General features: G+C 34.1%; 2 protein-coding genes across 2 annotated transcripts in view; one reads left to right on the forward strand and one right to left on the reverse strand.

Annotated features, from left to right (window-relative positions):
• The window catches only part of DOCK2 (dedicator of cytokinesis 2), a 286898-nt gene that overhangs the window by 199114 nt on the left and 72631 nt on the right, over window positions 1-15153 (reverse strand). The window lies entirely within an intron of this gene.
• INSYN2B (inhibitory synaptic factor family member 2B) lies at window positions 177-15047 on the forward strand. The gene is made up of 3 exons (XM_080554769.1): window positions 177-2118; window positions 4688-4762; window positions 8203-15047. Exons 1-3 carry the CDS (start codon window positions 728-730, stop codon window positions 8381-8383), a joined length of 1647 nt encoding a protein of 548 aa, XP_080410895.1. The 5' UTR covers window positions 177-727; the 3' UTR covers window positions 8384-15047.

The following is a 15153-nucleotide window of genomic DNA, read 5'->3' on the forward strand; positions in this document are numbered from 1 at the left end:
AGAACTTTCCCAAATGACACAGTCCCTTGGATACAGTTGGCCTCATACTTGCATGAACGGAAGCATCAACCACGCAAAATAATGTCTCTCAGTGAACCCTGCTGGATATTGGTTTTGCCTGGTCAGAAGTGGTTGCATTTTGCTTAACTATTTGGAAAGATGAGTTGAATCTGCAACATTAAAAAAATTTTCTGAAGAAAAATTCTTTCTAAAGAAAGCAATTCAGTTTGGTATTAATGGATATAATTCCATCAGTAAAACTATGCATCAGAAATGGAAGTGCCCCAAAAAGTTATAAAGCCTGTTGTTTTGACAACATGCATGTAAGACATATGTGACTGACATAAAAAAGCTGCATCACTAATGGAGAGCTGACTGTCAAGTAAGAGCCATCAGGAAAGCCATCGACTCAAACTGACCTTTAAATTAGTTACCTATACACATAACTGTCTGCTGCAATTTTGTAATACAAGAAGAATTATGTTTGCTTCACAACACAAGGATTTCTGGATTCTCCAGCTACAAAAAATCTTTCCTTAAATTTGATATTAAATATCTTTTTCTAGTGTTTGGATTGATCAGCAATTAAACTTGAAAGAGTATCCCTAAAGAGAACATGTCAGCTAAATGGATATATAACAACAACAAGAAGAACGAAAGGCTTCGCTTCTTCATTAGTAAGGTATTCATTTCCATCTAAGGAACACAATCATAAAACGGAGCTCAAATGACAAATGAAATGGGTCGCAAAGAAACACATTATTTGCAGACTTTAAACTGTGATTCAGTGGCACAGCAAAACATGAAAATGCGTCCAGTGCTGCTGAAGAGGAACAGTCTGGATTCAGTTGATTTTATGAGACAGCCACACCACCGCAGAAGCAAATCCCAGCAAGTTCGTTTCAAAGATGATGGTATGAACACGAAGGCGGCAGGTGGCACTGAACTGGGTACTAATCCAGCCCAAAATATTGCATTAATGACCAGAAATAAAGAAGTAGCTAGGCACCACAATTTCTTGCTACAATCTCCATCTTTTCCCAAGGCTCAGAAGGGGCTTCAAAATATTGCCATACAAACATCTCCTAGCCTCAGGAAACACTTCCCTGTTTTTAGAAGAAGAAAACTGGCAGTAAGCAAATCATTAACAGAAATGCCAACCGAGGCTGAAAATTGCATCCAAGCAAATGGCAATCTTTCTGAGCAAGATATTATGTCTTCGGACTTCTGTTATTTAAGAATAACTAATCATTTGGAAGATGGATTTAGCAATACTAAGGTAAACAGCCAGTTAAGTCAAAGACTATCAGAAGCACAAAGAAACGGACCTATCCATACGGATGATTTCTCAGTAACAGAAAAGACAACTGTTTCTACACAGGTGCCTGAATACATTCATGTGAATTTTCCACAAAACAGCAATACTTCCATGGATGCACCAGACACAACCGTGAATTTAAGTAATTCACTGCATTCTTCTACTATCATAAATAGCAATGAGAACAATGAAAATAGCATGCTGTCATCTGATTGTGAAAAAATAAACCCTTGCCTAAGCCATTCCGCTAATTACAGTGAATGTAATCCTCATTCTGACTCTTGCGAAGGAGATAAAAGTGACTCTGAGCTGCTTATAGTCAGCACAGATGCAAGCAGTCAGGAAACTACTCCGTTATCACTTCCATCAAATCACAGCATATCTCCTTGTTCCCTCAGAGACCATCAACAGGCAGGAGAGCATAAAACAGGTTCCAGCTGTGTGACACTAACAAATGATGATCACACAGTCATGTCATTGACCAGCAGTAATGCATCAAAATCTATTTCTTCATGCAATACTGAAATTGAGAAAAATTCTACCCCATCTGATGTTTCCCAGTGTAACAGCTGTTTAGAAGGATTTCACATAAAGTCTTATCTGCCAAGGAATGAAACAAACCCACAAACCAACAAAGAGATTACTGAAATAAATCAAATTCATCTGGCACATGGTGAACTATGTGCCCTACAAGGCAGGCTACAATCTGTAGAGGAATCCTTGCTGTCGAACCAGGAGAAGATTAAAGTCCTTTTGAATGTAATTCAAGACCTTGAAAAATCCAGAGCCCTCAGTGAAGGGTACGGTGCATTTTAATATCGGTAATATATCAAAAATCTGAAGTAGATATTATCATTCTTTTAACCTTTTTTACTGAAACATCTTTCCCTGAAATATTCAAAGATGAATTAACAAAGATGATCTCATTCAGTTTTTCAGATATTTGGGCCTCTACAGAAAAGCAAGTCTCTTTACAGCTTGGCTTTAATTAACACTGCCTTTAGTAAACTCAGTGTGAGAGACAGTTTATTAACTCTCTTTGTTATTTAGATTTATGGTGTCAGATACAATGCTACCTATATATGAAAGCTGGCAGCTTCCATCTAGCTAAAATCTCTGTGTAGTGGAACAAAACCCAACAGTCTAACATACTAATGCAATATAACAAAACTACAGCAAGCCAGCTTTCTCTATCAAGGTCAGATACGCATTTAGTGCTAAGAATCTTATTGCTGAAATAGTTTATATCAGCAAAAACATGTTCTGTTCAATAAATTAGTCCTATCTTCATGAGCAAGCAAACATATTAGTGGCCAAAGCACAACACCTGCAGGCTGTTTTTGTTGGGGACTTCATTGTTGGTTACATTTCATGGTAGCACACACATAATAGCTGCTTAAAGGGAATGCCTTTAGAAGAAGAAAAGGCATAATGCCAGATTAATTTCAAGATGTGTAAGGAAAGTTTTGCAGGAGGTGGAGATTAGTGCTTAAAAGGGGTTAAAACTATGAACATACAGCATGAAGATTCTAAGCAAGAAATCTTTTAATAATCTTAGATTTTAGAATGACCACTTTCTGTACTGTCATTAAGAACACACAATCTGTATTTATTTTTAGTAAATAGTGTCATGTCTATTAGCCAAAGCTGCAATGATTACATATGTAACTTACTTATGCATTATAAATAATAATCATACTACCCACGTAATTCACATCAGAAGACTGAAGAACTGAACCTTCATATGACAAAGTAGAATTTTAGATATTTTTATGCTCAAAAAAGATTTTAAAATGTCCTAATAATGCTTTCCAAAGCATTACCAGCAGTTCCAACTTGCAATAAATATATCTAGGATACATTTTAAAGCTATCCCTTATGATAATGTAGTACTTTCATCAAGTAATTTTAATCTTTGGGAAAAACAGCAAATAAATCTTTCAAAGAATCAAGAAAATCAGAGAGTTCATTTTTTTTTTCCCTTTAAAAACAAAACAAGACAAAACACTTTGAGGTCTAGGTTATCACACATTTACTTTCATACATAGCACAACTGGCTGAGTGTACTGGGTCTGGCTGGGATGGTGTTTACTTTCCCCGCAGCAGCCCCTATACTGCAAAAACCACAACACTCAGGCACCCAGACTTAATCATCTATGCATAAAACTAAAACCTTCATTTTAGCATCAAATCATGTGTATCAATACTATTTACTGACTACAGTTAAGGAATACATGTGGTAATCTTCACTCCATTTTCTTGCACCAAGTTTGTAATAGCCTAGACACAACTGACAGAATTCACAAACAAACTGATAACAGAAAAAAAAAAAGTTTACTTTAGAAGAACCACAAAGGGGGAAAAATATTCAAGTAGGTTCAAGTGCAGGCAGTCTAGTTTAAGCAGTCTAAACTACTTTTTATACTACTGCCACCCAAATAGAGATCTTCAGGGATCACAGAATCACCTAGGTTGGAAGAGACCTCCAAGATCACCTAGTCCAGCCTCTGCCCTAACACTACCAAGTCCTACTATTCCTTCTCCTATGTATACATGACATATCATGTATGACAGAGCGGACAAGCTTCAATTAAGTTTGTGTGTCTAACCATTAAAAAGAACAGCCTGTAGTAACGCACACATTCAGCATTCTGTTTTGGTAGTTACCACATGGCTGAAAACAAAATTTCTGCCAAGTGTCCTGAAGTTTCTCAGAGATTCCATGATCAAGATCCATCCATTTTGCTAGAAACACCTAGCAAATACAGCAGCAAAACTCAACATCGCAAGTGTTTCTGGAGGTAGCACAACAACCTATGTGAAAAGTCTTCCCTTTAATTCCAGGAGGAACCAGAAAATTATCTTGGTACCACCTCATTTACTTTAATTCAAATAAAATTTATTTAATATAAACGTTATTGCATTCTTCAGATGTAAGAGGACTTCAGATCGTTTCTAATACAAATCTCCCCATCTTAGAACTTATTCACCTCTAGTCACTGTTAAGTCACTTACTTGTTTTCTTAACACTCTTTATTTGTTAACTGTTAATGTTAAAAATCTGAACTGTTTATACTAAAGTAAGAAAACATGAAAAGGGGAAAGAATGGAAAGCATATGGGTAAAAATCAAATTAATTCACTGAAAGCACAGATATTCAAATAGTTTAAAGTGAGTTTATAAACAGCAGCAGTATGATTAAGTGTGGGGGTTGGGTTTTATAAAGCAACCTTGAATTACAGAATTTGGCACTGAAATTTTTTATAAAAATAATAGAAATGATTAACAGAACTTTCTTAGTGAGAGTATAATAGAACTATGTTAATATATTTACAACTACACATTACATGAAACTACTGTCTATTACAGGCGGAACTTTTTTCACACTGGTCAAGACCTCAACAACTGCAGCACCTGTCAGAACACCGCATGTATCATTTACAGGTACCGCACTTTGCACAATTTCCTATTGTCTGATTATCTCTCACAAATTTACAATACTGTGTTCTGTTCACAGGTATAAGAAGTCTGTTATTATTAATAGAGTTTTTAACAAAAGACCAAGGGGAATATGTGAAGGGTTGCTGTTTTAACCATTTTTTCCCCCTCAAATACAGAATAATTAGGATTGGTGTTATCTGAAGTACTATACATCTGAGGCCTCAAATAGGAATTTCCACCAATGTTTCACAGTGTTACTATTACCACCATGCTTTCAAAACCTTTGAAGCAGCTCCTGATGATGAAGTGCCCTGTGTTTGTTACATTTTTCAAGCTGAGATTTCTGTAAAAAATTTGGATTTTGGAAAAGATAAACACTCAATTCTACAAATGCTAGTAAGCTACAGCTACAGTTCATGTTTATGTGCAAAATACAACAATAACCACCCAATAACCACCCCCACACTTCTCACTTCAGCAGATGCTTCTTTCTTCCTCCCCCACAATAAAAACAAAACAAAAACAAAAAACTTTGCTATACATATCACCTTTTTATATGCTGTATTTAAAAGGAACAAAAAAAAAAGAGAGAGAGAAAAAAAGCAAAACCTTAGTGGAAAACGAACTTGCCAGAAACAAGTGTTGGAGTTAGACATGACCCAGCATAATTAATGAATGAACTTGATTTGAAAGATCTCCTAGAAAATTTTGATCCCTTCAAAGATATTAACATGTTCCTGAGATTTTACATATATACATCTTTACATTTACAAAAATAATAATAAAAAAGGGTAGGAGACTGTCTTTTACAGTGATAAGTTTCTCTTCATTTCAAACAGTATGGCAGACCATTAACTTTGCCAGCTTGTAAGTACTATGCCTTTAATTTTATTCCTTCAAAAATGGAAATAAGACAGACTATATCCATATGAATGTGGTTTTCACACCACATTTTCTACTTAAGCCAAATATATTAAACAGATTTATGTACTTGTTCTGTAAAGTCAGGGTTGGACAAAGCATTGGAAATTATCGCCCAACATATAACTCAATTGAGAACTGATGTCCTAAACTTCTGGTAATGAATTGAATATTTATTCTTCTCAAAGCACTTGACTTATAACAAATTAAATCGCACATCTCCTCTGAGATAAAAATTGCTAGTCTTCTCCACAGTACACTGGTTACTGCAGGAAGTTACATGAATTATGCAAAACCATGGACTCAGTCTCTACAAAAAGGAAAACCTGGAACAATAAAGATTTCCTTTACTTAGTCACTGCCTTTGAACAACCACTGAACAATCTCTGACCCTTTACCACAGGATATCTTCTCTCTTCAGAAGAAGAAACTAAGCTGCTTACCTTCCCTTTCAGTCTACCTAGTTCTAATACAGGAGAGATTGTGAGCAAAAAGCACAAGTATTTGAAATAAAGAACAGAGGAAACAAACATTGATGTGCCTTTTGGTTTACTAGGTAGTTCTTGATGTTAAGGTTGCCTAGAGGTTTACACTGCAATAGTTAGCAAAATACATACAAGAACACAGTTCCAGCTCTGAACAATTACTAGCGTTAAGAGACAAAACAGAAGACAGCAAGGAAAGTTAATCGTTTCCACTCTATATCCCACAAGAGGCAGTTATAAAAAGACTGAGTAACTAGTATTTGAAGTTCATTACAGATTCATTGGAAAACATTCTGAAGGAAGCAACTGTGCTCATCAGTTTTTGTTCTAGACAGACCCATGTAATTCCTGTTTCATGTAGTCTAAAAGATCTGTGCATGTATTTTTTCTACCCATGTAGCATCACTATTGTCATTAAATATGGAACTGTTTCACCTTGCTCCCTTTTCCTGCTTTTCAAGAACCTAAGTCAGCAGTGACTCAAACACAGCAGAGTGATGTGTTAGTGTCACTGAATCATCTTTATCATTTATCATTTATCCTTTATCACCTAATCAGGAGGGTTATGTGAAGTGACTTCGGAATTGCAATCTAGATCCTATGACACATATTTGTATTATAATAAACAAATTAATATAGCAAATTAAAACAAGCAGTTATATCAGAATACAAGGAACAAGTATTAAATGGAGACTGAATTTATCTCTTGCCTCTAGAGACTTACCCCTCCAACATTAAATTTGAAACTTTGAAGAAGGGAAGAGAAAAGGAACATGAACAGAGGCACTCCTTAAGTATAAAAGGAGTATTTCTTCTCCAGTGTTCCTGATTTATGACTACTGAGGAGTACTAACTTGCAGTTTTAGCCCTAAGAGGATGAAATTGGAGACACGTCAAATTTGTTGTTCACATCACTTTCTTCTACTACTTATATTTATTATATATTACTCCCTGTCCACAGATCCTTAGCCAATTCTGCTAAATTAGAATAATGATATTGCTTTGTTTGACAACTGTTATTTTATTTCATTAAAAAATACATTAATTGTAAGAGAAACAAGCTTCTAGTTAAATTTAACTTACGATTCAGCACTGTTTATACATTTAAATACGCATACACGCACTTAAAATTAATAGTGTTTTAAAAATATGCATGTTAACAAATTTTAGAGATTTCTCCTACTCAGTACCCAAAGCAGAATCAGAGCCTACATGTGACATCCCAGCATTCCTCAGATAGTGATTTTTTCCTCAGAAAATGCTTGCATTATGGAAAAAAGCAAACATTGTTCCTGCTCTCCACTCCTCCTGCAAAAACCTCCACTTCATATAGTGCCAATACAAATCCCACAAGAAAAGGTGGTTGAAATAAGGGATAGACATACAGCATCGCTTCTTTTTATTTGTTTGTTTTTGCTTAACTGTACTGGTTGCATCAGACCCATAATTTTCCACACTGATTCTTTTGAATCTTACCTTTATTTCTGTGCACATAGTTGCTCTTATCATCTTAGCTCTCATTTGACATCAATAAATTATGACATTCCATACAGAAAATGAAAGTTGCCTTCTACTATCTACTTCTCTGGTAACTCATAACACCTATCTCAAAGACATGTCTTTTCTTAATTTCATATATATTTTGGTCCCAAGCGGAGAAAAACTTCTCACGTTCAGCAAGTTAATTATATGAGAGTTTTGAATTCATGCCAAATATATGAGTGAATTAGATCACAGAATCAAAATCTAACCATTGAATAAAATGCATTGAAAGGTCATCCAAATACTTTTTCTCCCTTGATTTTTGGCCCATTTTTTTGCACAATGATGGAGTTCTTATATCACATAGAAAGGGAATTCCCTCAGAAAAGGTAAACAAATCAACTTACTTTCAAGGCAGCAACCTCTACTGCCTTTTAACCAGGCTCTGATATTGAATAATGCCAAGTTATTCTAACAAGGTAAGCATCTTTTCTATGTGTTTTTTAAAGAGGGAATTTCTCACTCACTAGTTTAAATCTCTTCATTTTCCTATAGCGTAGAATATGACTTCAGACAACAAGAAGGAAGATTTCATCAGATTTTGAAAAGACTGGAACATGAAGAGCAAAATCCAGCTTCACCTCAAAAACTATTATCTGATCATCCAGTTCCCGAGAAAAAAGAGTTAAGAAGAAAAACAAAAAAGGTGAAAAAAAAATGTTTCTGGTGGATTTGACTTCCTTACAGATCTTAGATGCAAAAACTATTTATTTCTTTTTTTACATTTCGAAAAGCACTAGAACAGAAAGAAGTTTGAGAGCACACACCTGAAAATATGGCTTTATGATTTCACAACACTAAAGAATGTTTGTTTGATAAGTTAGAACTTAATTTACTTAAATCATCTCACTGAATAAAGACACATGAAGAGACTATTCTTTGAAAAGGAATTGTAAGATTTTCTTTTTTTTTTTTCCAATGACACTTTCATATGCTCTAATAAAGATTTTTTTTTAAAAAAAAAAACAGAGGTTTAAATCTCAACTTTAAAAAGACAACATTAGTCAAACCTACAGTCTTCATTACCTATTTATAAGTAACATGAACTAAAGGGAAAGAACTTTACGGATCTTTAAACAAACTGCACAATCAAGAACAAGTCCAGGGGAATTTACATTGTTCAAAAAAAAAAATCTTCTCCCCAAAGGAGATAATTATAGTCATTTCACATCCTCACCGAAATGTATTTATTGTTGTCATCTAAGATTTAACCACAACGAAGAATTTCAGGTTGAAATGTTATTCTGTCCTTTTATTGGTTCATTTTAAAGAGCAATCATTTAGAAGTTTGTCATTTAATAGACTTCTCTGGAAAGAATCTTAAAAATATAAAAAACGAGAATACCTCACTAATTCTAGTCTTAATTCCCTTCTCAAAGGAGGTCCAATTAGATGCATTTGAATTTCAGGTATTGTCAAAGACAGAGAATCCAAAACATCCAAGGGCAACCTTTTCCAAAATTTGACCACCTCCACAATGAAAAAGTTTTCCCTATCATCTGATCAGAATTTGAAATGACTTGTAATCGTTACATCTTGCCCTATGCCAACACAACTTACCCTCAGCAAGAATTAGACAGACTATAAGACCTTTCTCCTAAGCTTTCACTTCCTGAAGACTGAACAAACCCAATTTTTACAGCCTGTCTCCACGTGCCATACACTACAGCCCATAGTCTGGGCACCCTGGTGGTCTCCCTCTGGACCATGCTCCAGTATGTTGATGCTGTACATCTACCCTGTGCCACTACACATTTAAGACCTGTACCACAACATCAAAATATCTTTCTTCTTTTTTTTTTTTTCCTCATTAAGAAGAGTAAATGAGTTCACACTGGCCTACAAAATACAAAATCAGTTATAAAAATTAATATTTTACAATATAATCTGTACTGCATAAATTTTCTTAAAAGTGACTCCAGTTGATTAGTTCAAATGGTGCCATGGTATTCAATAGATTAACCCCTAGATCCTCATTTTTTAAAAACAAACTGTATTATTAATGCAATATTAGTTTAACATATCTACACTTTTTGCATACGTCTGTGTTCCACCAGTTCTTAGGGTTAGCTAGACATTTGAAGACACCTTAAAAACAATTTTGCACTGATGTCAGAAAAGACCAGAAATGACAAAAACTGGTCATCATTTACAAGTCAGTAGGCTATGTTGCTGGTCTTAATTTCCCAAGGTTATAAAGGGTGACAGTTTTAAAAAACATGATACGTACAGTCAATATGGAAATGACAGGCAGAAAATTATCATTACTTCAAAGGCTTTTAAGAAGGAAAGCTGTACATGAAATTTTACTAGCAGCAAGTATGCCTTTAGTGAGCCAGATAAGCTCTTCAATAACAATTTGTGAATACAATAGAGATTAGAATTAAATTACATAAGAGCATATCCTTACATCACACTCAAATACATATACGGCTTGTGCTGGCATTCCAACAGCATTCCTATTTTGCATTAGTGTAATTGATATACTGAAGGATCTATTAGTGTGCAAAGGTTTCTTGTGTATTAAAATATAATTTTAAGATGAATATCCTTCTGGGGCAAAGGCATAATAATAAGTAATACCAGCAGGAGTAATACTAACAAAATCAGTAATTTTGTTTTCTGTAGTGAGCTAATTTTCAATAATATGTTATTGTATGAAACATCTTTTTGTCTTTCTCCTTGTCAAATAATAAGCACCAAAAAGCTCATTTTAAGCTGCCTGACTTTGTTTTGGCTTGCATAAATATGAGGCCTTTAATAAAGGCATCAAGAAATCCAAATTAGTGAATTTAAACAAATCATAGTATTTTGGTTTGCTACATAACACAAATCAATTCCTGTAGTCAGGTCAGTAAAACTATAGAAGTATGAAAATATCCTATTTACTTTAAGAAAGTCCATCCAAAAAAAGTTCTAAGTAAGGCTCTAAGTCTTTCTTATGATCTGAACAAACATCAATACTTCTGAAAAATTGAAATATACTTATTTAAATGGTTACTATTTTTTTGTATTTTAGTGTCTGATCTTGGAATTCCAAATTGTACACAATTGTTAATCCTTAATGAAAGGACATGAACAGAACTCCTCCATCATCTGGCTTGCAGAGGCTCTGACTACCAGGAACAAAAAAAAAAATACAACTTAACCAAAAATGAAGTAGAAGTATGCCAGAAGTTACTCATAAAAAAGAATAAGTACCAAATTTTCACAACAAAACCAAACGTACCAAACGGAAGAAATTTTTACAGCCAGTCTTCTCCACAATATGTCACAAAAAACAGGCTTTCTACGTAAAATTTTGAAGACATTGGAGCAAAAGGCTATTTGTTACATTAAAAAGTAACAGTATAAGACATCAGCCACAGTATGTATCAACCACTGTAAGAAGGCAAGATTGCTTAGTTGGTTTATGTTTTGTTTAAATTTAACATAGATATATGTTTGTCCTAGCACCATAAAATACGTAAAAAATTATATATTCATAAGACATAACTGGAGCATCGAAACTATGTGAAAATGTAATGTGCAAATGTTGATTCTTATTTAAAATATCTCAATAATGAATTATTAATTGATATACTTAATAAAAGTTAGATACACACTACACAACTGTATGATGTCAGGATTAGAAAACCAATTTAAATGGACAGATAATTAGCAAATAATGGTACCGGCTAAAATAATTTTTCTGAATTAGAAAATTATATTGCAATGCCTGAAACTAGCTCCGTAAGAAAGAATTAAATTTTAAAAAATGCATATGAATGCTTTTAAAAACAGAACAAAAAAAATCACCACAGCTACTTGATAGCTCTTACACATAAACTGCTGTAGGCTTCTCTGAAAAACATATATTTGACAACTACAGTGTGCTATTTATAAAATATTGTACAGCACATAGGCTGACTCCATAAAAAAGGAATTTCAAATAAAGTAATTTTAGAATATGCTAACTTTCTTTAAAAGTACAGAGTGTATGAAAAGAGTAATGATTGCTGTCATGTATCAGCAGGTCATACAAGGTTCACTGTAGCTCTTCTGAAAAAGTCACAATACTTAGCAATTATGCTATCTTAGATACAGATTATCTTCATAAAGAAATGCATTATAAAATATAAATTGTATACATTTTTAAGTTATTTAGATTTTATTTTGTAATATAACTAGATTTTTCTTAAGCTTTAGAACTTGACTAACAACAAACAGTATTTAGATTACAATGGAAGCGAATAATTAATTCTTCTTTAGAAAGGAAAAATAACTGTGAAATGAGTGAATGGTTCTTTCATGAGATCATTCTGCAGTTTTTATGGTAGAGAAAGTGTCTCATTCTGAAAACTGAATAAAAAAAAATTTATAGCTAGTCTATTTGAACATGTTGAATTTTCCAACCATGTCAACTCCTCAAAATGGTTCCTCTAGTCATTATTTCCCCAAATAGTATAGTTTTTGCAAGAGTATCCTACCTAGAGTAGGTCTGGGTAATAGAGCACAAGCTTTTCACTTTTCCTTTTTTTTTTTTTTTGAAGAGATACTAATTTTCCTTCAAAATACTAGTTGTCCTTTACGTCCAGAAGGATAACTTATTCTTGCCTATCGCTGAAAAATAATAAATAAGAATCTCCACCTGGTGTCTTTACAGCAAAGTCATGATTTGTAGAATATTTTATACTGATACTGTGAAACAACTTTTCTGTGTAGCGTAACTACATCCTCTTGACCATGTTAAACTGACAATGTGAACAAAATCCAGTTTGGGAGTACCAAAGGAGACCTTTAAAAAGTGTATTGTGCATTTACAGTATTTTTGGTTACGTAAACAAGATGGTATAGAAAACAACTAATTCCCTATTCTACATACTACTATACATTTTACTTCTATAATTACTGAGTAGAACTTGACTGAAACACTAGGTCTTTTAACCAAAACTCTAAATTCTTGTAGAGACTCAGATCATGAAGAGCTAATCTCACAAAAATAATCTTGTCCTTCCTTATTACAAGTTTAGAAGCACTTCAAGAACAAACACTCAAGGGTTTTGTTTATTTGTTTGTTTTACTAGTGGAAATAACCAAGACACCATTAAACACTTTAGTTGCCAAAGCATCACAATGAAACCTTCAGGGGCATTTAAGTCTTCTCTGCAATAACTACAGATAGCTAAATTATTTTGCCACTCCCACCAACTTCTCCTGAAGAGATCTTGTCCTTCTTAGCCTGACCCTTTTCAGTTATTACACTGACAAAGCTTGCAGCATGTTGTTACCAGCTAAGCACAAGGCAGAGTCTTCCCCTAGGTTCAAATGGCATTGTAGCAAGCGAAGATCAAGGCAACTGTAAGCCAAAAACCCTTAACTCCCTGTCTGCTAACAGCCTAGAAGATTATGAAAACCTCATCCCTGCCAGAAGGCAGAACACTCAGGCAAATTGAATCCAGTACTCTAGTCAGCTGCAGAACATTTAAACTTCCAAAGAATTTGAGGTCTTGTAAACTGCAACCATTGTTCTCAATATTAGCAAGATGGTATTAGCATTGTTTTTCACACAATAAGCACTATTTTCAAATTGTGGAAAATTACACAGCAGAAAATTAAAACACTTGCAATATTCAGAAACATAGCAACAGATCAAAGAATCTGGAGCAGCCTTCTGTTCCCTAACATTTGTAGTCCAGTTTGAAACATCACTCTGATCCATACATCAGGTGCAAGTTAATACTAAAACCAAGAGACTGACTGCAGCTATTCCACATCCCACCTTTATTTGCAGAGCTCATCATACTTTTAGCAACTTGAGCTCACCTAAGCATTCTGCAGAAAGTCACGCTTCCTGTTTCATTTAAGTTTTGCCATTTCAAGAGCTTTTAAAGCTAATGTGCAAAATTAAGAGACTGCACTAGAAGTACTGCACAGAACATGACATGAGCTTGTTTTGCTCATTTTTGTTTATGAATGTAGAAGAATAATTTGTTCATTACAATTTCTTCATATGTTAAATATTGTCCTGTTGAGAGGTCTTGCCTCAGCTCCAGAAAACTACTTGTAAATTTTGCTTCCAAAAAAATCAATAAAATGCCCAATACACACATATACACAGATGATGAGCATTATTAACATTCAGACATCCAAATTTCAAAAGTCACAATGGATTTGATCTTTTTAAATAAAACATCTGAACAAATCACAGGAGAAAAAACAACAACAACAAAAACACATTTAATCTGACTGTAAGCAGCTTGTTTCCTACTGTTTCATAACAATTAAGATACTTATTATGGGATTGCAAAAAGTTTCATTTTGCTTCTTCATTTACTATTCACAGTATCCAGAAATACTCCCTAGTAGATTGTTTACATCATCCACATAACTCTTAGGACACTTTCTTTGTAACTACAGAAAGCATTTTCAAACACTGTAGATAACTGACAAGCTCACTGCATTTTCATTCAAAACCTCTTCGAGTTATGACCACACACACATGAGAGAATTGCACACACACCAGACCAGAAGTCTGATGCACAGGTAATAGTATTTCTGAAATTTGCAGATCTACTACTAGCATATTTCAAGCAACCATTGGCAAGTATCTCCTCTGAAGAATGCTGTTATTAGGAGACTGATTATTTGGAGACAATCACACTCTGACTGGATCAAAAACTTATTTTAATTTTCCAGAACAAGGCGATACAGTGCTCTTCCAAAGACAGGCAATGTACTTCTTGTGGCTGAAACAATCAAATAAATGTTGTTCATGATTTTACAGAAGAATGCAGTTCTCTAAGACTAAAAAATAATACACATTTTCTCTTAAGTGCACAGTCTGAGGGACATGTTCCATAGTTCATGCTGAACACAAATGGCTTGCAGTCTCAGAAAGAGTCCAAGTCAAGAGAAGTGTTTGTGAGATAACATACTTAAATCTGAATAAATTGCAGACTCTGTCCTTGAATCTAACTTTTAAGCCACAGCATAACCACAAAAATCTTGGGCACGTGCTCGCTTCAAGCATATGCCCAGACATTTCCCCTGTGTGCATAAGGCATCAACTTCCTCCTACAGAAACAGCCAAGAATGGCAATTGTTCCACAAGCAACTCAAACTCACCAAAAAAGTAAATGATGTGGAAAAACTAGAAGAAACATAGCAACCAATTAAATTATTTATATAAGACAGCAATTAACTTTAGATGTAGGGGGTTTTGTTTGCTTGCATTTTGTTTTTATTAGTTGTTTTTGTTTTATAAAGCACAAATCTCACTTGCTGTGTTCAACTAAACATTGAAAAACACTACGGCAGCACAGTTGAATGAAAAAAAGAGTAAAGCTCTTAATTTTAAATCTATAAATGTGCACAAGCAAAGTCTCTGAAAATATTGCATTTGCATTTTTACAGGATAACTATGAAATGAGTTTCAAAGCACTAAAAATACTTTAAAATATTACT

This window comes from Anser brachyrhynchus, assembly GCF_964034855.1.
Source record: "Anser brachyrhynchus genome assembly, chromosome: 14".
Classification (NCBI taxonomy): Eukaryota; Metazoa; Chordata; class Aves; order Anseriformes; family Anatidae; genus Anser; species Anser brachyrhynchus.

Excerpts from the sequence above, each read along its gene's own strand:
- INSYN2B (XM_080554769.1), top strand. The coding sequence starts at position 728 with ATGACAAATGAAATGGGTCGCAAAGAAACACATTATTTGCAGACTTTA. Across the intron at positions 2,119-4,687 it reads TCCAGAGCCCTCAGTGAAGG|GCGGAACTTTTTTCACACTG; the intron begins GTACGGTGCATT and ends TGTCTATTACAG. Across the intron at positions 4,763-8,202 it reads ACCGCATGTATCATTTACAG|CGTAGAATATGACTTCAGAC; the intron begins GTACCGCACTTT and ends ATTTTCCTATAG.